At 45.4% G+C, this 24621-nt stretch overlaps 4 protein-coding genes across 5 annotated transcripts in view; 2 read left to right on the forward strand and 2 right to left on the reverse strand.

Moving 5' to 3' along the window:
* The window catches only part of CTNS (cystinosin, lysosomal cystine transporter), a 79417-nt gene that overhangs the window by 53347 nt on the left and 1449 nt on the right, over positions 1–24621 (reverse strand). The window contains exons 3-10 of the mRNA XM_065732013.1: positions 24063–24147; positions 23867–23970; positions 22802–22933; positions 21985–22084; positions 21784–21903; positions 20601–20771; positions 20064–20181; positions 19103–19713 (exon numbers count right to left, since the gene is read on the reverse strand). Of these exons, the coding sequence (XP_065588085.1) occupies positions 19583–19713; positions 20064–20181; positions 20601–20771; positions 21784–21903; positions 21985–22084; positions 22802–22933; positions 23867–23970; positions 24063–24147 (961 nt within the window). The 3' untranslated portion in view covers positions 19103–19582. The remainder of the gene's footprint in view (positions 1–19102; positions 19714–20063; positions 20182–20600; positions 20772–21783; positions 21904–21984; positions 22085–22801; positions 22934–23866; positions 23971–24062; positions 24148–24621) is intronic.
* On the forward strand, positions 699–11491 carry P2RX5 (purinergic receptor P2X 5). 2 transcript variants are annotated; one of them, XM_065732005.1, is made up of 12 exons: positions 699–1298; positions 2902–3052; positions 4778–4897; positions 5868–5943; positions 6284–6380; positions 6814–6894; positions 7479–7617; positions 8097–8233; positions 8884–8977; positions 9508–9573; positions 10371–10453; positions 10884–11491. In XM_065732005.1, the coding sequence occupies exons 1-12, from the start codon at positions 1162–1164 to the stop codon at positions 10957–10959; spliced, it is 1257 nt and encodes a 418-aa protein (XP_065588077.1). In that variant the 5' UTR covers positions 699–1161; the 3' UTR covers positions 10960–11491. The 2 variants fall into 2 exon arrangements, with proteins under 2 accessions (XP_065588077.1, XP_065588078.1); XM_065732006.1 differs by having other exon boundaries at positions 4778–4849.
* Positions 13794–14860, reverse strand: EMC6 (ER membrane protein complex subunit 6). Its single transcript, XM_065732012.1, has 2 exons — positions 14761–14860; positions 13794–14660 (listed from the first exon to the last, which is right to left on the reverse strand). Exon 2 carries the CDS (start codon positions 14616–14618, stop codon positions 14286–14288), a length of 333 nt encoding a protein of 110 aa, XP_065588084.1. The 5' UTR covers positions 14619–14660; positions 14761–14860; the 3' UTR covers positions 13794–14285.
* Positions 15065–18563, forward strand: TAX1BP3 (Tax1 binding protein 3). Its single transcript, XM_065732011.1, has 4 exons — positions 15065–15164; positions 16322–16441; positions 16724–16801; positions 17051–18563. Exons 1-4 carry the CDS (start codon positions 15126–15128, stop codon positions 17186–17188), a joined length of 375 nt encoding a protein of 124 aa, XP_065588083.1. The 5' UTR covers positions 15065–15125; the 3' UTR covers positions 17189–18563.

A 24621-nucleotide genomic window follows, 5' to 3' on the forward strand; every position in this document is an offset into this window, starting at 1 on the left:
TGACCTGCTCTTTGGTGCTGTGCACCACAGGTGCATTTCTGGTCCTGGCAGAGCCCTGTGAGCCAAGTGTGTGCTCAGGTGTGAGCTGATCACAAGCTCCTCCCTGCACACAGAAAACTCTGCAGTATTTGCCTAGCACAACACTTCAAATCTCCAATAAATCCTTTCTAATAGATTCCACCTATGGGCAGTCTCATCCCTGAAAAAAACTAACAGATATCCCCCATTGGTGCATGGGAATGGGATCCTCCTTAGGAAGGGCACACTCTGGTTACACATTTCAGCTTGCTGCTGGAGCTTCTTCTGGTGTGGAAGGTCAGCTCTTCTGGCTGTGCTGCTGGGAGATCCTGTCCTACTTCATTTTCTACCTCAGAGCTCACTCTGTTCTCTCCTTAGCCAGGGGACAGTGTCTTCCATCATGGTTTCAGAATGGTTATTTCATGTCCTTGCAGTGTCTCTGTTACACCAGGATTCATCTCTATGCTACCAGGTAGTAAACAGTTCTCAGTGGGGTTAAATCTATTCCTCTCCTTTTGCATGGCATCAGATGCCATGTCCTGTATCTAAATGCACCTAGCTCAGCACTTGCTGTGCATTTGGATGATTGTGAACGATCTCTTAACCACATCCACGTACAGAATTTAGTTTCTAGTTTCTTAAATTGTTTTATTTTGGCTGAGTGGTGGAGTGGCTGAGTATTTTGGGTGGTAAGGACTCCAGTTCTTGTCAGTCATGCCATCACTGAAGCAGTTACAAATTTAAGCTGCTGTTTTGCCATCATTTTGAAGAGTGAATGCAGGCTTTAATACTTAGCAGTGAGATACTATGGCTTTGCAACGCAGCTTCATGCTATAACATGTTTCATTATAAACATTTGGTGACAGGGAGAGAGAGAACGAAGCACAGGAGCTGAAGTGAGGAGGGGGCTCCCCCAGAGAATGACGTGTCCGTATAGCAGCGAAGGAGGGATATCGTGTTATTGCAGCTGCTGGTTTCCAGCCTGAGCTCTGCTGCTGGCAAGCAGCTGACAGGAGGGAGGAGATCAGCCTCCTTCTGCTCTGAAGGGTTGGTGCGTCAGGTTTCCCTGCAGAGCACGTGCAGATAACCGAGCTGCAAACACTGCTGTCAGCTCCAGGCACTGGGAAAGAGGGAGCTGGGAGAATGGGGCAGGTGTCCTGGAAGGGTTTATTTCTATCGCTTTTTGATTATAAAACAGAGAAATACGTCATTGCAAAGAACAAGAAGGTTGGGATTCTCTATCGAGTGGTGCAGCTCTCCATCCTGGCATACCTGGTGGGGTAAGGATCGCCCTGTTTCTAACGTACTGTGTGGTTGCATTTGCTTGCTGTGTTGTGATGAAGGTCAACATAAGATACTTCAGCATACGGGGATTGCTTGCTATGGTATATGATTTTAATACAGATAATTGTGTTTATTTATAACACTGGGATTTTGTAATATCTAACAAGCTCTTATCTGATTTTTCACTGGCTGGAGATTGCTGGGTTCATCTCTACCTTCCAGATTAATGTGTGATTACAAACAGATCAAATGGCATTATGGTGCTGTACTGCATTATTTACTCCTTCATTTCTGTATTTGGTAGGAGAAGGTGCCAAGCCTTAACAATTGAATCATTAGAAACAACAGCATGTGGGGCCAAGGTTGCTGAGCCCTGGGAGCAGCCAAGCTTATCTGCAGGGCTGCATGAAATGTTTGAGTCCGAACGAGAGGGAACCGAGCACAAAGTGGCAAACGTATCTGCGGGAGCGAGCTGCTGCAGCTGGGATTGTGAACGCAGCAGAGTGTGTGTCAGCTGCCTTGCATTTATTTCTGAGCATGGTTGGCATGGAGATAGCTGGAGCACCTCTCAGAAGAGGCCCAGTTCTGCTGGAGGTGGTCACTGACGTGCAGCGAATACAGCCGTACTCCTTGCGGTGTGCAGGCTGAGATGTGGGGCCGTACAGCCTGTGTGAGACCTCTCACCTTTCTTTCACCTCATGCTTTCACTCATTAAATATAGTAGAGACATTTTTGCATGCTGGATTTATTTATAGAGAGGTGTATGGTTTCAAAGCTTCGGTTAGCAGGACAGAGATGCAGTCTTGGTGCTCTGGTATGTACTAGCTGCTAAAGGAGGAGCCCTGTAGATAACATTGCTGAGGCCGTGTCCTACATCCAGGAGTGCATGAGCAGTGACTGTGAATGTCCAGGGAGCACCGGGGCCACACTGACTGTTTTTTTTTCATAGGCATCTGCAGCCTTTAGGCACTGTCACTGTCAGTGCCTGCAGTACCTCCTCAGTGGCTGGAGATGTAAATCTGGTCATGGAGGTGGCTGGCATTAGCCCAGTGTCTGCCTGGTTGTGTACAGCTCCCTGTTCAGAGGCTGTCCACTCTGTGATCATCAAGCTCCTCCAGATTGTTCCTAGTTTATAGCTGCCATTTCCTCACAGATTTACTGAGGAAAACTTAAGGCTCTGCTTTTGAGCCCTTCTGGGGGAGAAAACAGAATGGTCACTTCATGGGAGTGGAGAATGTTATTGCTCAGGTTTCTCACAAGTAGAAGGGGAAGAGCAGTGTGTGTGAATGCTGCTCAGCTCCTGAGATGGCTGCCTTTGCCTTCTGCGTGCCTTAGTGCAGTCCAGGTCTGTGTGCTGCAAAGGGGAGCTGTGCCAGCAAAGGTGTCCCTCTCCCATACTCTTCCTCCAGTGGTGTAGGTAAGCGCAGCATGTGTCATCAGTTCATTCTGAGTTTAGTAGTAGTTCAGTAGTAACAGAGAGTTTGGTGTCATTCACGTTTTGATTTGTCCTTAAACATTGCTTGGACTTGGTGTAAATCTCTGGCTAGATTTGTTCCGTGGTTCCACTTGCTAACATTGCTGCCTGCTCTGCTCTTCCAGGTGGGTGTTTGTTGTCAAGAAAGGCTATCAGGACACAGACACGTCCCTCCAGAGCTCTGTTATCACCAAGCTGAAAGGGGTGGCATTCACCAACACCTCGGAGCTGGGGGAGAGGCTGTGGGATGTTGCAGACTACGTCATCCCTCCGCAGGTGGGAGTCACGCTGCTTTTGTTGTCTCTGCCGTTCAGGTGGAAGGGCATGTTCCAGCATGGCTGCAGGTGGAAAGGCTGCAGTGATGTGTTCAGGTCTTCCTGTGAGAAAACAGCAGGTGGGCCACGAGCTGTGCTATGCCTCCTCTGAGGACTTTCCAGCAAATATATAAGGAGCCTGACGTTCTCACAAAGGACAGTATTTGGTGAACAGAGCCCTTCTGGCAGATTTCAGTGGGACTGCTCAGCTGAACCTCCTTTAATGGGCTGGAGCAGGCATGCATGCATGGGGCAGCTCAGAGGAAGGAGGAGATGGAAATAAATGTGGTGCAATTTGAGTGACGAGGCTTGCTTGAAATGGATCTGGCTAAACTTGCCTTGCTACTCCTTTGGCTTAAACAAAGTGAGATGCAGAGTTGATGCTTTAAAGGGAAGATGCCAGCAGGTGGGGCCTTGAGCTGTAATGGAAATTGCTTGGCTGTGCTTGCTAGGGGCTGTTTGTTTGTGTGCTTCCCTGCTAGCACAGCTGGCACGTGTGCACGAAGGGACATGAGAGGAAAATCAAGGTTCTGGGCTGAAAACTGCAATCTGAACAATTTGTCTGTACGTAAGACTTCGCCTTCCTTCTGCAGCCGATGTTCACTCAGATCTGTGGGTTTGTGTGCTGCGTCTCCACCAGTGTTAAAGCAAACCCCACTGTCAGCTGTTGATCTCCACTCAACGTGTGCTGTGCAGCAGCAGGGCCAGGCAGCAGGCTTGTGCTGAAGCTGTGTGGGAGCCGTGGGACCCATCGCAGGTGGCCGGTTGTACATACCCAAAAATGAAATGGTGATGCTGACCAGTACTTCAACTTGTCAGATGTTTCTCCTGTGACTCAAGTACTGGTCTCTTTATCATGTGTTGGCTTATTGGGAGTCCTTGTAGTGTGCCACACTGGGTGAAGATAACTAGCTTTGCTTCTTGGCCTCCAAACCTGGGTATTTGTACTATGGCATCATGAGTTCAGGTGTGACTGCGCAATCAGGCTACAATATTGAATCCAGTATAATTATAGTGATGTTAGAGCTCAGACTCACAGTGAAACACAGGAATTTTCGTAGGCTGTGAATGCAAATATAGGAATCTCTTGAAGCTTTGTTCCACGAGCTCAGGTTTGTAACAGCACAGCCAGGGCAGCCAGCCTGACCACAGCTGAGAAAGGTTCTGTGGTGGATGGGGCCTGTGATTCCTGGTCAGGCACTGTGTCCCTTATTGAGAGGGATGGCAAGTGCTTGCTGAACAGAACAGGCAGTGAGGCAAAGCTCAGCAGTCCTGCTCACCAAATTAGTGGTTTCCAAAGCAAAACACCTAGCACCACAGAGACATGCTACATCTGTATGTCCTTCCACACACGAGGCAGTTGCCTGATCAGACTTCAAAGCTGTATCATAGAAGCAACACGATCTAGTGGATGATAACACCTTAACCTGTCACAGCTGCAGCTGGCTTTGCTTTCAGCCCTCACCTTCCTTTTTGTGACTAATGAACTCACTGCTCCTCTCTGTGTCAGAGCTGTGTGAGACTGGCAATATCCAAATTCAAGCGAACAAATAGTGAAACAAACAGCTCTGCTGTATCCTACCTTGAAAAACAGCAGAAGAGAGGGAGTTGTTACTGTTCTGCAGAACAGAACAGGTTCTTTAAAATAGTTTTTTCTAACCTTTCTGCCTTCCTTTGTTTATTCTAGGGTGAAAACGTCTTCTTTGTCATGACAAATTTGATTGTGACCCCAAATCAGAGACAAACCACGTGTCCTGAGGTAGGAAGAACTGAGTCCTTTGGCTCCCAGACCCCTACAAAACTGGGGGTAAGAACTGGCAGAGGACGTCTGGGGAGCGGCGAACACGGGAAGGATAGAAGGCGACTGCTTCTACTCTGTAGTATATATCAGTTAGGAAAATTGGACTAGTTACTGCAAACCTGGAAGGTTCACCTCTCTGAATTTCCAGAGGTGCTGATTAGACTTTAACTAAAGGTATTGGATGTCTGCCTAGCTGGAGATGAGACTTGAATAGTGATTGTTTAGGGTCAGAGAAGGTCGTGGGAAAACAACTTGGAGGTGATTTGGTTCGGTTATGGGTAGAGAAGACATTCTAAGAGGCCCACCCTGGGAAGGGCTGAACGTTCAGGCTTTCATTACCTTCAGGAAATGTGAGAATGCTTAGTACTTTCCAGAATGCCCTTTACATTATTACATTTACATGTAAGTATTTGTTTAAACGTCCTCTGTGGAGTCATGGTTCAGAATGGGCTGGAGCCTGGGAGACAAGGATGCTGGCAGTCCAAGGAGTGTTGTTGGCACAAAGCCATGATTAATTTTCCTTAACAGAAACACGGGGTAGTCCAGGCTGTCGGCACAGCTTGATAGTTAAGGACACGGCTGTCCTCTAGTGGCTGCATTAACCCAGCATGCAGCCAGGAATAGGGCAGTTTTGAGGCTCACACAACTTGCAGCTTTAATCGAAGATACAATTATCTCTTAAGGTGAAATGTGGTGGCCTTCTGCATTTTTTTGGTGAGTAGTGGAAGATGTTGCTTGCTTGGGTTCTTCCACAGCTTGACCTTCTCTAGATTGAGCAGAGACAAAAAGGGAGACTTTATAGCTGAAGCATGATGTTGCTGGTAGTGTGACATAGCCAAGTTATCTGCACACTGCCTGCTGTTAGTGCTCCAGCTGCATGCTTTCACTGATCACCATTCTGTAGAGGATTCAGTGAATCTCTACCGGGTGTTGTGTGCTGCCACAGTTTTCACTTCTGTCCTCTTCTGCTTTGCAGAGTGTCAGCATTCCCGACGCCCTGTGTTACGAGGATGAGGACTGCCCTGCAGGGCAAGCAGTGGTGGCTGGTAATGGTAAGGAGTCCCTCCTCCTGTACTTCTTCTGTAGAGGCAGGCTCCTTTGCAGATATCAGCCTGGTTACAACCCCAGAGATCTTTGACTTCAGCTAGCAACAATCATTTTCTTTTAAGACTGTTGCCTTGTTTACAGCTCTCTGATGGCTGAATAAAAAGCACTCCAGGCTGCTCAGAGAAGCAACAACAGAGCGGCTGTTCCAGCTAAGAGGGCTTTTCACAGGAGGGAGGAGGGCTTAAGGTGGCAGTGAAGAGCATCTGATTTTCATTTACCCTGTAGGCAAGGAGAGGGAGCAGCTAGCTGCTTTGAGTGACCTTTTCTGTGCTGTCTGTGCTACAGGGGTTAAGACTGGCCGTTGTTTGAAAGACAGGGACAGCGTCAGAGGTTCTTGTGAGGTATTGGCCTGGTGCCCAGTGGAGAAAAGATCCAAGCCCAAGTACGTGGCTGTCCTGTGCTGTTTCCAAGCTTGAGTTGCTTGGTTTTTTGTGTCATTCAGGGTGGTGTCTGGATTCCCTCTGCTTGGATGCTTGCTTTAATATTGAGGGAGCCCTGCTTGGCCCCCAGCAGGGCTGGCCCTCCACTCCCCTGCTTGGCTCACTGGCTATCCCAGGGCTGTGTCCAGCTGCCACTGCTCCCCCTCACCTGCATGCTCCTCACTAACATCTTGCTGGCAGTGCGGGGAAAGTGGGGGAGCTGGGTTCAGTCGTGGAGGTGCAGGGTGTGGCTGCTGAAGCCCTATGCTCTGAGCAGCGGATTCACCCAGTGGAAGCAGCACAGGATGGTACTGAGCTGTTTCTTAAATGGCAACTTCAGTTAAACATGTAAGCAGAGTACAAATGTAAAACATGGAACAAACCCTTCTGTTCCAGGAAACCACTTCTCGGCAGTGCAGAAAACTTCACTGTTTACATCAAGAACTCGATCCGGTTCCCCAAGTTTAAATTCTCCAAGTAAGTGCAGGTGCCCAGAGATCCCTGTATCTTCTCCATCACAGAGCCAGTAACGTTGGTTTGCTTCCCTATCCTTCTCCTGCCTGTGGCTGGGGTGGGAAAATTAGCGTTTCCTCTTCTAAAGCACAGGGGGAGGCCCTTGGCTTGGGTTGGAGCAACTCAGATAAGGCTGTGACCAAACATGGTCTGTGATGGCTCCTACAGCATGGGATGCATCGGGGGAGAGCTCCTAAGGCAAGGGGTATGTTCTGGAGCCACTGCATAGTCAGCTTTCTGAGCTGCTTCTGCTCTCAGATATTCCTCTTTTGTGTAAAGGAAGATGTGGTCAAGGTTGGGAAAATGCAAATTTGAGGAACTGTTTGCGTTTGCTGCTGCAGCTCTTGCTCCATTAAGACAGAAGTAAGGAGAGTAGAAAGAGGTGTAGCTTTGCTATTCTGACAGGCTCTGACAGACTGAAGAATGCTGAAGAAGTCTTTTGTCTCTGCAGCTTTGGGGTTGTGGGCTGTGTAGGTAAGCAAAGAGACAAGATGCCTTCCCCTCTTCCCATCATTCATAGGATCTTCCCCTCTTCCCATCATTCATAGGATGAATGTGCTGGCCACCAACAACGAGTCCTACCTAAAGACCTGCCGCTACAGCACGGAGCATCCCTACTGCCCCATCTTCCTCCTGGGGAACATTGTCAGATGGGCTGGGAATGACTTTCAGGAAATGGCTTTGGAGGTAGGAATGCCCTTTGAGCTTGTCTTTCTCCAGCTGGCTGTACCGCTCACTGATTGGCTGAGAAGAGCCACTGGTGACTGCCCAGGGATCTTGCTCTCATCCAGGCTCAGGGAAAAATGGAGATGCTGTTTCTTAAAACCATGCTGGTTCCATTTATCCTGTCCCTGGGGAATGGGAGTCAGGACAATGTGGCTTCTCTGAAAGAATTGCAGTTTTCTGTTATTAAAGCTTAGCCACTGAATTGGTACAGCCACTTAATGAAAACTGTATGAGAAGCCTCCTCCTAGGATACCACAGTAGGGTTGTGCAGACAGCAATGTAATTATTAGTACAAAAATGAACTTAGCCCATCCAGAACCATTTGAACAGAAATGTATCTGTTCTTGTCCCTGCGGAAATCTTGCTCGAGCATTGGACAAAGCTGGACACAGACTAACTGAACTAAGCTTAAACTCACACTGTCTCTCTTTTTCATTAAGGGTGGTGTGATAGGAATTCAGATTGAATGGAACTGTGATCTTGATAAAGCCCCTTCTGAATGTAATCCCCACTATTCTTTTAGCCGTCTGGATAACAAGTTTGCAGAAAAGTCTGTCTCTTATGGGTACAACTTCAGGTAAGTAGAGAGCAGAATATGATGCAGTACCCTCAGAGCTGGTTTGACTCACAGGTGTTGGAGGTTGGCACTGAGGTGGTACTGGGCTGGACTGTGCCAGGTGCTGCCCCAGTCAGCCATGCTGCCTCAGTGGTGGGAGGGAGGGAGTAATCCCTGTGGCAAGCTTCTCACTTCCCAGACACTTGTCCACGCAGTTGCCCTCTGTATGCTGTCTGCACCAGGTTCCTGATGTACACTTATCAGTTATGACCTCTGGCAGTCCCTTGGTAATTGGTGTTACCCACTGCTCCTCTGCTTGAATAGCAGTCAGTTAATTGCAGACAAGACCCACAGGTCCAGGCTGTAAAATCTCTGTTGCAGTATGTTTTCTTTCCATACTCTGTGTGGCAATGAGAAAGGAATGTCCAGGGAAGTTGTAACTGCTATAGCTATGGGTAGACACTTCCCAGTCTGAGTGGCTTTCTGCTGCCATCAGCTAAGAAACACTGTCCCAAGAAGGGCCTGAACTGAATGTCACTCGGAGCCACACTGACAGCTAAAGCTGTTTTTGATAGGGGGAATAGACCCATTGGAACAGATGGGTGAACTCAGGTGGGTTCTTCTGTGTGGGGGCAGACGATGGAAGTAAAATCAGTATTGTTTCATTTCAGGTTTGCCAAATATTACCGGGATGCTGAAGGGATTGAGTACCGGACTCTCTTTAAAGCATATGGAATCCGTTTTGATGTGATGGTGAATGGCAAGGTGAGGTTTCAGGCCAGAATATTTCTTTGCCTGGAGACAGAGAAGCAGGGAGACATTTCTCAGTGAAAAAGCAGCTTTGGGATGAGAACAGCCTGTCTGGCTTGTTGTAGAAAGAGCATTTACCATTCATCTATGTGGAGCTAACCCTGCATAATAAAGGAGATGATCAGGAGTGCAGATGAAGTAAAGGTCAGCAGTCTGCACCAATTATACCAAAAAACAGTCCCTTGTAAAGTCCAGCAGATGTAAAGATGCCCCAGAGGCTTCTTTAGCACGTCTGCACTAGCAAAAAGAAGCCTAATCCAGGGATGATGCAAGCTCAGAAGTGCAGCCATCAACAGTTGGAGCTGAGAAAAACAGACCTTTAGCCTTGATGACTGTTCACTGCAAATCCTTCTATGGTTATGCCTGCCTGTTGCTAACAAGGCACACCCACAAGCACTAGTAGCTTCCCCTGTCTAATTCCAAACCCTTACGTTTGTATCTTGAAGTGTTTTCAGTGAATACTTCATGACTTGTTTTTCTTTTAGGCAGGGAAGTTTAACATCATTCCCACTGTTATCAATATCGGTTCAGGGCTAGCTCTCATGGGAGCGGTAAGTTGATGTATTTTCTTACAGTAACATATTGGGACCCAGAGCTGTCAGTTAGCTGTTATGAGGATAAAAAGGGACCATTTGTTTAATTATCTTCTCCAGCAGAATTTTTGCTACTTTGGCTGCTCGGTGTGGTGTGTCTCTGTTATTACTAATGTATTGTAGTCTAAATACCACTAATATTACATGGTATGTAAAAGAAAATGCAGCTCCTACAAGTTATTTTCCTTTAATTAATATTCGTTACAAATTAAATCTGAACATTTCCTTTTCTACTTTAAAGATGAAAGATGGTAGTGGAAAAAACCCTGAGCTGTGATTGTTCATTACAGTGCTACCATGGTGAGGGCAAACACAGTAAAGACTGATGTACTCGAGTCCCACCCCCTGATGACCCTGAAGTACTGCAGGCAGTTTTTCTCCACCTGCCTTCCAGTTCCAGTCATGCATCATCTCTGAGATATTCCAGCATTTAGTAGCTCACCTGTAAGCTCTGGTTGTACGATGCCTTTTTCAATGCAAGCAGTTGAAGAGAAGGTTGAGGCAGGAAATAAATTTATTGAACAGCAGGTCTAAAGTGTCCCTGCTGGCTCAAGTGTTCCTCAGATGCCGTGCAAATCTAAGCCTGAAAGAGAACGGGGAGCAAGGAAGGATGGGTAACTGCAGGCTGAGCACGATAGCTGGGAGGAGAGCTCATCACATGTACTGTCTGGAAGAGTTTGGAGGCAGGGACAGCAGTGACCATTGGGAGAGGGAGATTTGTTCCTTGTTTCTGGCAAAGTCTTTCTGTTTTGCAGGGAGCTTTCTTTTGTGACCTGGTGCTGCTCTATCTGATTAAAAAGAGTAACTTTTATCGAGGCAAAAAGTATGAGGAAGTCAAGTAAGTGCCCTTGGCTTTTTTGTTTAAATGTAATGGCTTTATGACTAATAGAAGAAGGAGATAGTGGAATGCAATAAACGTTAATGGCAAACAGAGACTAATTCCAGGAAATTACATTCCTGCAAATGAGTTTAGCCAAGTTACTCCCTCCCTCCACAATTCATCACTGCAATTAGCTAGGGAAGAAGGGAAGTTGCTGTATCACGGTTGGTCTATAAATGGCCTTGCACTGTCAATTCATAATGACTGCAGATGGAATTGGGCTGACTCCAAGGTCTCCAGAGCCTCATGAAACTGAGAACTGGAGCTTTAGCTGTGACAGCTTTTGTGGTGAGGGGGGACAGGTTGGCTGGGAACATCCTCCCCATGCTGTCTCCTGAAATGGAAATAGCCTGCTTGCTTTTTCTGTCATCTTTGCTTGTTTCTTCAGGTCCAGTTCCAGGAAGTCATTAACTAGCCCTACTCTGAATGGGAATCAGAGCCCAGACCAACTTGGTGGGCTCTAGACATGGTGATGGGTCTGTCAACTGGAATCATGGTCCAGGAAAACTACTCAAGTGTGAAAGGACACTGGGACTGGGAGATGGAGCTACCCCAGATCACATCTACTATCTATTATTGGGATTTCCAGAGGAAAAAATGTCCTTTAAAGAACGCCCTTTTTTCCCTGAGATGTTCTGTGGTATCTTGAGCTTGCAACACCTGTGTTCATCACTATGGATTTATAAAAGGATTTCATAAGAGGAAAAAGAAGGCACCAAATGAATGCTTTTGTATCTCCTGATAGATATATCTATGCCACTGTTATCCTGTGGCTGCGCTTTGCTTCCAAGTGTGAAAGAGAAGTGTTGTGAAACACCACTGACATATTCAGGAGGGTCACAGCCAACAAGCTGTTTATCTCCTGCTCTGCTGGCTTGCAGCCACAGCTCCCAGCTCTCGCTTTTGTTATTGGCAAGATTAGATATAAAGCAGCAGGACTGCTCTTGTCAGGAAATGCAGCATTGCAGAATTGCAGCAACTGTGTCCAGAAGAAAGTGGTTTATTATTGTACTCCGCCCAATTACTCTTATTGCTCTGTTTTTTGTTGTAACCATCAGAGCTAGGAGCAGTGCTCCTCCAGGGAAAGCCTTTACCAACAGCTGCAGCGAGGTGCTCTGCTCATCTCTCCTGGGAACATCTGCAGCAGAGCCTGCCACAGCTCTGAGCGGAGGATCAGTTTCAGCCACGGCTGGCTCCTAGCTACCTCATCTGCTACACAGGTTCTCCATGTATAGTTATATCCAAATAAACATTATTTCAGAGCACAGAAAAGATAACAGCACGCAGAGGAGTACTTTGAAGCAAGGCAGGGACAAATGTTCTTGTGATGGATGGAAAGTACTTTAGCATACTGAAAAGCAATGTGGCACTGAGAGTGTGTGTGTGGAGATAGTCCTTGTTTCTCCTTGGTTAGTGGCTGGTTTCGTTTGCTAGGAATTGTTCTTTCCACAGTGCTTACCAATTGCTCATGGTGGGGAGAGATCTGGACAGACCACTTCACTTTCGTGCCATTTTTTGTTGTACCTTGGAAGTATCAGTAGTGCTGCAGAGATCGAAAAGTTAAACTGTCAAGTCAGACTTTGCTAGGTTCTTCCAAACGTAATAACAGAAGAAAAAATAGGAGGCAGATATGCACTATTCCAACACTTCAGTATCTTCCAAGAACCACAGGTGCTCTGTTGTTTCTCAAGAGAAAACTGTCATTGCAACCCATTCCGTGAATTTATCAAGTGGGGATGCAATTACTCTAAGAGGAGGAAAATGCTTACAAAATAATGTTATTTTCTTTTAAAGTTTGCATTTGCTCCAGCTGACAGGATCTGACTCACCAAGACCGTAGGTGAATATTCCTCTTTGAAATATTGGTCCTTTCACTTAAAGCCTCTGCACTGTTGTTTGGTAAAACTTTCTCAGTGTTCTGTAAATACCACTGGATCACCATCCATCAGGAACTGTCTCCATTCCACTCTTTGAATAACAAGATTTAATGGCCTCCTGTCACAGTGTCCTTGCTAGGACAGCTGGAGAGAGGATGGCACTGCAGGAAGCTGCTGTGATCTGCTGTGATACCAGATGGAATCAGCAAGCCACTCCTACCTCTGCTGTAATCTCAAAAGCAGTTCTCCTGAGGAAATGTTTTTTCTTTTTTTCTAAATGAAAACTCACCTTTGCTAGAATTGACAAGCTCCCAACTCAGTCATTAATAGCAAACCACATGTGACATCAGGCCAAGGCACAACTCACAGAGACCAAATAACATCTAAAGCTGACTATGCTCAACTGAAGCCAATGCTTCAACTTGACAGAATAGCATCCTTGTTAATGACCAAAGCTATTCCCTGAATGTAAGTCTTCAGGGGCTTTGGCACCCCCAGAACTCACTATTGGTTAAACCATTCATTTGCAGTTAATAACAATTGCAGTTAATGAAAGAAACAGCTTTCCCCTCAGGATCCTATTTGCTTTTTTGTCTTTTGTATTTGAAGTACAGCAATAAGATTTGTCACTCTGGGGCAATGCTCTGTTAAGACTCTGCTGTAAAACATGTTATTTAGGTTGCACATGCAAGTTTCCTTTGTGATATACACTTATGCAAAGCAATTTAATTAAGAGTTTAGAATGTTTCAATAGTACGGGTGTCTAAAAATACCAATTAATGTGCAAAAAAGTGGTAGAGGGCATGAAAAAGAATACTAGTGAGGGAGTTAAAACCTTGACTGGTTCTTCTTCCCCAAAAAATAAAAGGATTAGGCAATGCTAACACCAAGCACTCCCCCTCCCCCCTTTTTGTATAACCCTGTGTTTTGCCAGAACTCAATTTTTCTGTGAAATCTTTCGAATACAGAACCTAACGTAAAATCTTTTATAACAAACAGGTAATATTTTATAGCATTCTGGTGAAGCAGTGACCAACACAAAGACCAGACAGCCAGGTGGCACAAGGTGTGGTTATAGAACACGTGACAAAACCCTGTCATTGTACAAGAGTTTGCTTGCTGTTTTCAGATGAAAGGCACCAAACAGTGTTTGCACAAACAGCTCCAGAGCCAAGAGACATCACTGCTACAGAGGGTGACCAGACTTTCCTTTCAGATTCTGTCAGATACAGAGTACCACAACAATCGTAACAGTTGAAGAAAACACCAGTGGCTGTAACCAGTGGGTTCAGTACAGACTGAGGTACAGGTAATTGCACTGTGTGTATTTGGCTGCCTGTATTTCATCGGACACAGTGGTATTCAAACACAGTGACTGAAGTGGGAGAGCATTACTTACTGACTTTTGTACGTGAGGACTATCCGTGACAATGTCATTTATTTATAGTGTGAACATACAGCAACTGTGGAAGTTAACATTTGCGCTAGCTTTTCAAATACATTTCTGTACCAAACCCTTGCATACATTTAATTACATGCTACTGTGAAATACTTCCTTGTGTCAGTGGCTTATTTTTATAGTGCTCTAGCAACCCGTAATAATTAGTATTTCTTATCCACAATGCACAGGATGCAAGGAACTAAGGGTAGTCAAAACCTGCAGCTGTGAGTGCGGTTAAGGACAATAAGTCATTCCTCTGCCACCAAGCAAACATTCATGGGAGGCATCCGAGTGGTTTCACATTCAGTTTAATTAGAACAGTACTACTGATTCATTTGTACTCGGACATAATTTACTGACAGTATTAAGGATATAAGCAGTGAACAAGTTTAAAAGGTAAGCTGGCCTAGTTGTGTGGGTGACATTTGGCAACAGTCCTCCTGCTTCGTTAAAAACCACCGTGGCTGCTGTTTCAGTAGACATGAACCATGCCGTACAGGAAAGTCCAGAACAGGACATAGGTGAAGAGCCCTCCTATGAGCCCCCCCGTGAAAAGCGGCCTTCGGGATTTAAAGTACTTATTCCATCGCCGCCCAGCTTTCAGCACCAGGAGCACGGAGAGAAGGACGGACGCCAGGAAGTAGAAGATGAAGCCGTGCAGGCCCGTCAGCCCGAGGATGCCCGCCGTGGCGCCCGACAGGGCTGACACAGACGTCCGGCAGTAGTCCAGGATGGCCGCGTTCCCGCGCACGGCCGCCTCGCTGATGAACTGCGGCCCCTCGCGCTTGGCCACCACCGCGGCCATGGCTCCCAGTCGGGCTCGGGGACCTCCTGGCTCCCAACGGGGCTGGGGGAGAGCAGACGCGCGCTGTGCCCGGCCCGCCGCCCCGGGGCCTGCTGAAGCGGCGGGTCCCCCCCCGGCACCGCCCGTCCGCCCCAGTTCGTACCTCTCATCCAAGGCCGCGCGCTGCTCCGCGGAGCCCTCGGCCGGGCCCGACCGTCACGCTTCGCACCCTGCCAGGGGACAGCACACGGCACCCGTCACCTCAGGCCAGCCCTAGGCTGCACCGCGTGGGGAGCCGGGGCCGCCCGCGGGCCCGACTTACCGCCGCGGCGGCACCGCGCGCCTCTCCGCCGGAAGCTCCTGTCAGCCATCTTGGCGCGGGGGTTGCCGGGAAAGAAGGCTCACTTCCGGCTCGAGCTGCGAGGCGGTGGGTGAGGCGGCTCCTGATTGGCTGAGGGTGGCAGGGGGCGGGGCCACGCGTGGTGCTTTTGTTCGGGCGGCGGCGGCGGCGGGCCGGTGTGTGGGGCCATGTCGTACGTTCCGGGGCAGCCTGTCACCGCCGTGGTGGTGAGGCGGGCCGGGAGCGGGTGGGCAGCGGCAGCGGGATTCGGTGCGGGCGGAGGGATCGCGTGAGCCCCGGGCTCGCGAGTGGGAGAAGGGCGCGGTCGCTCGGGCGGCGGCTCCGTCCCGCGGGTGCTGTTCGTTCTTTGGAGCCTCCCGGGGGGAGCTCCGAGCGGCTTCGTCCCGCCCGGTTGCTCCCCTGAGGAAGGGGGAATTCGGCTGTCGCGATCTGGTGCTGGAGGAGCCGCTCCTCCGGGCGCTCCTGCGCGGTGTGAAAGTTTCCGCTGCTGTTTCTTTGTTCCGTGGCCGCGGGACGGTATAAGCGACCTTAATGAAAGCAGCGCAAGCGGGGTCTGCGTGCGTCTGCCCCTGGCGAAGAGCAGCACGCGATGGAGCGGTGCCCGCGTGGCCCTGGGCGCGCCCTGCCCTTCAGCTGCGAGTTCCCCAGCTTGGACTGCCTGGACTGTCTCTGTCTCAGTTGGGGCACAGCCCCTCTCCGTGTCAGCTCAGGGATCGCACTAGCTGCCCCACTGCACAATCCTTCGTGGGCAGCGTGTCAGCAGGCAGCGAGGATCCTACCTCTGCCTTATAGAAACGCTGATAACGTTCATTAAGGAAAGCATTGTATTAATAGCTCGGCTGTATTAATAGCTCGGTGCTGTCACTGACAGGGCGAGGCAGGAGCGCCGGCTGCTGATAAAAACCAGTGCCGGTTGAGGTGTGAGTGATGACTAGTCAGAGAGGTGTGAGTCATGTTTAAAGAGACCTGTGTTTCCTTTGTTCCTCGGGATAGTGGTGAGATGCTGACTCGGAGCACAGCTGGTTAGTGGTGTGAGTGCCCTTGTACTTACTGTTTCCTGTCCTGCTGTCCTAGAGTAGGGCTGAGAAAGCTCAGAGCCAATTTGTCACTTCATGACTACATGTGAGTAACAGATAGCAAGTGCTGTGCGTTAATTCTGTGCTGCCAACAGCTTTAAGGTCTGTTAGCTATCCCTCAAACCTGCAAGTATTGTAAGTAATAACTCCAACAGAGGCTGTGGTGCAGCCTTCTAGAGTTATCTGAGGTTTGTGGTATCTGTGGTAGAGACATAACAGTCTTAAGACATCTTGAGATTAATTTTGGTGATCACAATGCAGTTTATTCTGTCATCTTCTCTTTTTAGCAAAGAATTGAAATACATAAGCTTCGCCAAGGTGACAATTTGATTCTGGGATTCAGCATTGGAGGTGGCATTGATCAGGACCCCACTCAAAATCCTTTCTCTGAAGATAAGACTGATAAGGTCAGAGCATGTCAAATTCAGCCAGCAAGCACTCCTGCAGTGCATCTGTATTCCTCCTCTCACACTGTTACCTGAAGTCATTTTGTTGGTATCCTTTGCAGACTGAGCCCATGTTTGAGTTAGCTCTCTTCATCTTTTCTATTCTTCAGCACTGGACGAACCTGTTTTGAACTAGAATGTTGTTATATACGGCCATGTGTTTTTGCACTGTTAGTAGAATGGCTCTTCTGTAAAGTCTACCCACAGTAAGTGAATGGGTTTGGTTTTTTTTCTTTCTCCCAGGGTATTTATGTAACAAGGGTGACAGAAGGAGGCCCAGCAGAAATTGCAGGACTACAGATTGGGGACAAGATCATGCAGGTAAGCACAAAGACAAGTGCTAATCCAGTCCTATGTGCATGCTATAGGCAGATTTCTGTCTTCTGCATGCTTCCCAGGGCAGTGTGCAACCCTTACAAAAATAGTTGTAGTATGAGAGAACTGTGTACTAAACATGCTTATAGAATAATTAGTTATAGGACACCTGTGAGTTGAGAACTTGTTTCCATAGACTGGATTTTGAGAAGAGCTGCTAGGTGGAGGTACTGAAGCCTCGTGTTATTTTCCTAGGTGAACGGCTGGGATATGACAATGGTGACCCATGACCAAGCTAGGAAGAGGCTGACAAAAAGAAATGAAGAAGTGGTACGGCTGCTGGTGACCAGGCAATCTCTGCAGAAGGCTGTGCAGCAAACCATGATGTCCTAATCAGCGATCAAGTTGGGGAAGGGTTAGGGAGGGAGATGTATAGAATGGATATCAAGCGAGGAAGGATATACTAGAGCTGAACAGACTGTCTGGAAAAAGTACGTGTTCCAAACTGTGGTAAATGCTATTTTTACTTTCTCTGGTGTAATTAATAGTAGTTGAAGTTTAGTCCCCTCTGGAGTGCTTCTATAAAGTTTTCCCTGCAGGTGCATGGGAAGAAGACCTTACTATAACCACAGCTTTCAGGAAGACAGGCCAAACCCTAACTATCTAAGGAAGCACAGAGAAAAGCTTCAGTTCTGACAGGATTCTTGTATAGCACTGAGGTTTCCTATTTCAAGAGGAATTTGGCTGGTGCCAAAGAAGAGAGATTGCTATACTTAAGCTTTTAGAAGTGTGCTGTCCTGTCCCCCCATGTTATCTAATTGAAATGCCAGCACTAAGTTGCATGCTCCTAGAGGAAGGAGCACTGTACTAATCTCACACTGTGTGCTGGTTAGACAGAGTATGCTTAAAGTTTGGGGGCATTATGGCTTACTGCAAAGACTTGCTGTACAGAGCAACCTTTTAAGCCAAACAACTGAGTTTGTTATTAATACCTGTTAGATTTAGCACACTTGACAGGTATTACAAGTTTTGAGACACTACAGTTAAACTTCGTATTGAAGAAAACTTAATTCTCCTCATTCTTTAAGTAATTTGTAAAAACAAATGAATCAAGATTAAATGAAAGAAATATGAATCAGGATGAGAAAATTAAAATGCTGTTGCTAGACTTACCAAAAGAGCTGCTTGTGTCCATAGGCTTCAGTTCTTCACTTCTGTTGGAGTTGAAGTGGGAAGGGTGGGTTTTAGTCTGTCTTCTAGAAGATTGTTTAAAGGACTGATTTATTGATTGAAGAGATGAATGCCAGTAAATTGTCCAAGTGCCTCTTGACCAAATCTACATTTCTGCACAGATAAGTTAATTACATGGCATACTAATGGTTCGTTAGGTAGCTAGCTTTACAATTATCCCAAAACTGGAGTTTTTAATCCACCTCAGTAGATTCATTTATCTATTCTTTCCTTAGGCAATCTTCAGGTAAGCTTGTAAATAGAACATGAGGTGGTAGTCTAACTTATTCAGTACATTACTGCTGTGCCATATATGTATGTTTTATTACTGGATCTCAGGCTTCTGTACACGTGCAGATGCCTGTTTATCATTTTTATATCTATTAAATTACTCCAATACTGCTTTGAATTTTGTAACTTAAGAACTCCGCGGTAAATTTTAAGGCTTTCAAACTGAAGTTATTTTTGTTACTGTAAAAATTGCTCCTATTTGTACTGCTATTTCACTTGATTTTACACACAATAAAGCAAAGTTGGATTACCTAAGCTGTTTCTCCTTCTGTTTTAATAATGCCATATCACTCAGATGCCTCCAGCTGAGACATCATTTCTGCCTCCAAGTGGCAGATTTTGGATTACATCATTACAATGCAGTCAAGGTCAGCATGATCTGATTTCACTATTGGGTGAATTTTGTAGTGATCTCTATTTGGAACACACATATAGTTAAAAAGTTGCACAGGAACAAAAATATGTTTTAAGACCTTTAATTAGTGGGCTGGTAATTAACATGATCCATTTCAAAACAACTCCTTTGACAGTCTAATCTTTACCATCCACAGTTTAGAGTTCAAGGCATGTCAGTGGAACCAAGCAAAGTTAAGTTAGTGCACTAGAAGTATTCAGACACACTTATTTGAGCACTTGTCTTAGCACCTTTGAAAGAGGTTTAAGTGAGCTAGGATTACAGTTTCTTATTCTCGGTGCTTTCTTTCCTTCCTAGAAACTTGTTCTAACAGTTGTAGTTATTGGTTTGTTTGTTTTTTTTCCTAGCAACTTCATTACTCATTCAGTTACCACTATTGCTGTTGCCAGCCACCCTGAGTGGTGTTCTACTGTCATTTAGTCTGTGAGGAGTCAGCAGCAGATCTTAAATCCACAGACCTTCTTTAGTTATTAATATCTTAAGTGGTTACTTTAATATTATCTCAGATTTTTCAGAAGCCAGAACTTTGGGAGTAGTATACAACTGAAAAAAAAAAAAACAGTTTTGGTTTCTTTCCTGTTGTTAGTTGAGAAGATCCATGTGTTCCTTGGACAGCTCAAGCTAAGCTGGCTTTGCAGCTTCCACAGGTATGAGTCTTCCATCTGCAAGTGGAGGCTAAATAGCTTGATGTCCTTTAAGGTATTTGGCAAGGCAGCTTGTATTCCATACCAGAGCAGATTAAAGTATAAACAGATCAGAATCAGTACTTCTGGTAACTGGTAGTAGGCATCTTCAAATCCCTTATCCAGGAAGGGGCAAGTTCAATTTAAAGTTTTTAATCTTCAGAGGTGTTATTCACAACGTTCATACCCCTGTCTCCTATACAAGCAGTAGTGCTGAACCATAAAAACAATATCAAAGATGATGGAGAAGACACCCAGGCCAAACTTGGTTGGATCTCCAAAGATTAATTTCCATTGATCTGTCAAACACAAGATTTGTGGTTAAGACTAAATTGATGAGTTAGTCTTATCTCAAGACTTCAAGACCATGCCATACCTATTAGAGAAGTTCACATTTATTACACACATTACTTCAAGACTGATTAATATACAGTTGGTACAAAGCAAACAACTACTCTTCCTGTTGTTTCTTCAAAATAGCTACATCATCTTCTATCTTCTAGGAATAGAAGCATTCTTAATTCTTAGTAGAAGGACAGCTACAATGACACAGTTTCCCAAGATAAAATCCTGTATGTTTTTGTTCGCTTTGTACCAAGTTTCTCCTACCTCATTAAAAGAGGCCCCAGCAGCTGAGATTCAGTCTTACCATTGTTGTATGACTGCAAAAACATCTGCAGAAGGCTGAAGCTTCCACCAACGAAATCTAGTAATACATTTCCAATGCTCCATCCCTCTGTACTCTTCCGACGGAAATTCATGTATGCCTGAATATGCAACAAGAAGTTCAGTGCCAATCACCTGTTTGCTTCAGCACCTAGCCAAGACTAAGACCACGCAGGACTCTGCTGTCTACTGTGGTATCATGTTAGGGGAAGTCTTATTCCAGTCTTCAAATAAGGCAAAGATTTTCCTAGTTGGCAAGAAAGCTCACAACTGAGATATCTTTGTTCACTTGGGCTTTTTAGCAGCTGGGCCCTGGGCAATGCCAATAAAGGAGTGAGCTTTTATGACACACAAAAATGATTTCTGAACTGTTAAACTATATAGGAGCTTTACACTATATTGTTACTAAAAGACCAACAAACAACGATTGCTGGTTTTGTTTATACAGACTTTCAAGAACATGTGCTTTAGACTTTTGTTACTGTCACTCTAATATGAAACCAGTAAAGTTTGGCCTTACCTGTGGAAAATATTTTATCAGTGTAACTGCTAACTTAATGTAAGAGAAGCAGAATAAGAACTGTAGCCATGTCATTTCCTCAGCTGCAGCAAGAAACAGTGTTGTAAATGTGAAAATCCATGCAAGTGCCAGTAGTCCAACTACAATTTTGGATACTTTCTGACCTGCTCGCTGAAAGAGAAATGCAGATTACTTAGACTGATCTTGGTCGTACATCCTCAGAAACTTTCTAGATAAAAAACATGCTCAGTGCTACAGGTTACTGTTCAAAACCCACTGTGGTACCAGTTATGCTCATACCACTAAGGAATTTTAAGCAATCAGCTGTAGGTTTGCAGAAACTTATGTGCAATATTCAAAAGCAGTATTCAGAACACCATTGCTCATAAGAAAGCAGAAAAATGTTGCTGCAGTATTTCTGAAGATTTATCATGCCTATGGTTCAGTGCCACACCCCTGACAAGCTTTTGCATTTAGTCTGGCAACATCAACAACTCCTACATATGCAAAAAGGCACTAAAGCCACTGTAGTAAAGGAGTCTGTCTCCCCATTCTTTACTAGAAAATGACTGCTCTCAATAATGGTGATAAACACACTGTTACAGTTGCAGGTTTAGCATCACCACAAAGCACCTCAAAACAGGAATAGTTACTATGCAGAACAAACCACCTGCTCACATCACAGGTTTAACAATGACCACCTGACTGTTAACAATCAGTCTCACCTGAGAAAAAGGTTAGAATTATAAATGGGCCTTTGCAGCTATTTTAGGTAAAGCTGGGGAAGCCAAACAAGCCTGTCTGCAAGGAATTTCTTACTGCAAAGAATACTTCTAGTGGTGAGGAATCAAAACATGTATGAGTATTTGTTACTGCACAGAACTATAGTCTATGTGCTGGATACAGATTGATATGGAAGCTTTATAAACTTGCCTATTTGCTTTAGCTATTTTGTGTCTTTAAAGCATTTACTTCCAAACTCAGACCTTTCATGAGGCTGAAGCTGCAAAGCTTACAGGAGTGGCAACTAGCTCAAAAAGGATAAGGCTGCTGGACTGTGAAGGCCACTGAAAGGGATGGAAGATGGATGACTTTGGAGCCCAAAAGGAGTAGGCTCAGTAGGGTGGGTCCAGCAGAGGGAGCTCTGCCAGAGCTATATAGGCAGTCGGATGTTGAGTCTTACCTCGTAGATGCAGCACTGGATTATGGTGAGGAGTGTTAGAGCTACTGCATGGAGACTGAAGAAAACATCATTGATAGCCACAGGGTTCACTCCATTGGGATAACTGAGTAAGAATTCTTCCTAAGTGTAAGAGAAAGCAAAACTAGTTAAGTACCTTATGTAGATATCTCCACTCCTGAAAAATAGTAAAGAAAATGTTACCTTAATTAATGGAATCCAGAAGAGCCCAACGTTAAACACACTGTATGCTATGAAGCCAGTAAGGTTTAGTGCTATAAAATCAAAGCTTAGTCCAACGACACTAGAGAAGAAAAATACAGTTAAACTTAAGGGATGACTTATCCCTAGAATGTACTGCTAGTTAGCCAAGTTTTTGTAGAAAGTCAAAGCTGAAGGTGTTGTGACAACATGATGCTGAGTTCTCTGAGTAGAAAGGTGAAATATACCTTCTTATGTCATGCAGTGGCATTCACAACTGCTCTCACTGCCATGTTTGTTGGTGTTTAACTTTACCTCTTTGTGAGCTCAACTAGCCTGACAAAAATCATGCCAGACTAACTCCACAGAAGCAGTAGTGTATGTCTGCCAAAGTGACTGCTTCAGTTTTCATACTATAGTTTTCGTACTTGTAGGCATTTTGTTTAAGGGCAGCTAATCTAACAATAACACTACAAAAAGCTGTTTGTTCAAAGTGGCCCACAAGGGAAATAAATCTTGAAGGTGTCAGCACAATTGACTTGACCAGTTGATATATACAACAGGACACCACAGGAAATGTGGAAAGCCTCCTCTACCAGGAGTTACTACTGAATGGCAAACCTAAGAATTAGTTTCTTAGGATCTAGGGATGTAAAAACTCACTAGTGCTGCATAAATTCAGGCCCACTCTTTACTCTGCTTCTCTTCCTGCCCCAATCCTTTCATGTGTAAATCACAAGAACAAAGACTGTGCCTGAACCTAGGAACAGGATTTTCAGAAGTGCTAAGGGACTTGCAAACACATCTTAGGTTTCCTTACCTCTTTCGTCGCCAGTTCTCAAACAGTTGAGGATAGAAGGAGATAGACCAAGCAAGGAAGTAGATCCATCCAATCACCTGATCAGCATATTTCACTATGATGCTGTGAATCACTTGAAATTGAATCCTAGGTCTGAAGGTTAGTACAAATAGAAAGGGTTAATTTGTCTGCTCATACTTGCTCTGCTTACAGAGGAAAAGCAAGCACAGTCCAGGCACTGAGTCAAGACAAAGATTTGGAGCTGGTTTCAGTTTTCTCCCTTTCTTTAGTGTTCCTGTTAGATTTAGGGTACCTCCCACTCCTATCCTCAACCTACCCTTTCCTTTCTCTTCAGTTCTCTCTATTCTACATAGGAATCTTCAAAAAGATCTTGTGCCTATAGTTTCCACAGTCTTAGCACAAGGTCTGTTATGCAAGAGCACTTTCACTCTTCATGCTCTGCCAGCAAAGCCCCGTGATCATGCCTGGCCTGTTGATCACTTTGTGAATGTGGTTACCTCTGCTTTTACAGCAAGTCTTAAAAGCAGAAGTAAAATGGGGAACTAACACAGGAGTATCCTGTTGATAAGTAGCATCTGGGCAACGTGGAACTACAATCCAGTTCTCTCCCTTCTGCTTGACCATTTTCCTGGTAGAGAGGACCAGAATCTGTGAACAGAGGTCTCCTCTAGCAAGGGAGCAGAACACCTGCATCTCCTAACAATTATGTGGGTGTACAGCATTAGCACTCCAGAACAAGCTTTGCACAGTAAGGACAGTTTCCCACCAGGCGCTGACAAAGAAACATTTCCTGGATCAGAACGTGTAGTTAGGAGCCAGGTTATTAAAAGCAGACTAAGAAGACGTAAGAACTCACAGTAACCTTGGTATAAGTATAAAATATCAGTATTACCACCCCTGTTTCTATAGCTCATATTTATCTGATTACCTTGAGGATTGCTGGAGGGTCACTACATCTTCTCAACTATATACTGCCCATGTCCAATTAGCTATGGGGAGGAAAGTCTGTGAAGTCCAGATTCTACAAAGCAGTACAGTGAGCAGAACTAAAAAACAGTTTCTCACCCAGTTAAGTTGGAGTTGCTAGTATAAAGATAAACTGTTACTTGTCCAACATCATCTGCTTTCACTTGGAAACCTGCTTTAGTGTGACCTGCTGGCAGCTGAACCTGCAAGGCAAAGTGGAGGAAAGAATGAGGAGAATTGCACCATACCAGCAACAAGCTTTTGCATAGAGTCAGAAGTTTATTCTGTCACTTACTTCATCTGGTAGCTCAACAATGGTGCTGTGTTTTGATGAGTGTGTAATATTAAGAGTTACCACCAGAGTCTCGTTTAATGGAGCCCTGTAAAGATGGAAAAGCCAAGTTAGACTGGTGCCTGACTTCACTGTCACAGCCCTGAAACAATCTTTGTATCTATTAATTCCTCAGAGCTGCAGTGAACATAATGAACAGTCTGTATGCAACAGCACCTACTTACTTAGTACTCAGAAGAGCAGAAACACCACATCTGTGAGTGCTGTACTGATTTTTATCCAAACTTGTGAACACTGAACAGTTTCATGGCCACGTTTTGCCTCTACTCCGCACAAATGGCAAAGCAAAGCCATTGCTTGAAGGGGGGTAACAAGCATAATGTTGGCATTTGGGGGACTATGAGAGGCACAAAAGATACAGTACTGAAGCAGAAATTACAGTCCAAGAGGTCTGACTGCACAGCAGTACACGCTGTATCATAAAGTTCAAATGCCTGTAGTTGTCCATGACCAAAATTGCAGTACTACATACTTCTTTACAGAAATAAGAGTTCTACACTGC

Source organism: Cyrtonyx montezumae, unplaced genomic scaffold (assembly GCF_038088225.1).
Source record: "Cyrtonyx montezumae isolate F1298 unplaced genomic scaffold, pur_monq_1.0 scaffold_15, whole genome shotgun sequence".
Lineage (NCBI taxonomy): Eukaryota > Metazoa > Chordata > Aves > Galliformes > Odontophoridae > Cyrtonyx > Cyrtonyx montezumae.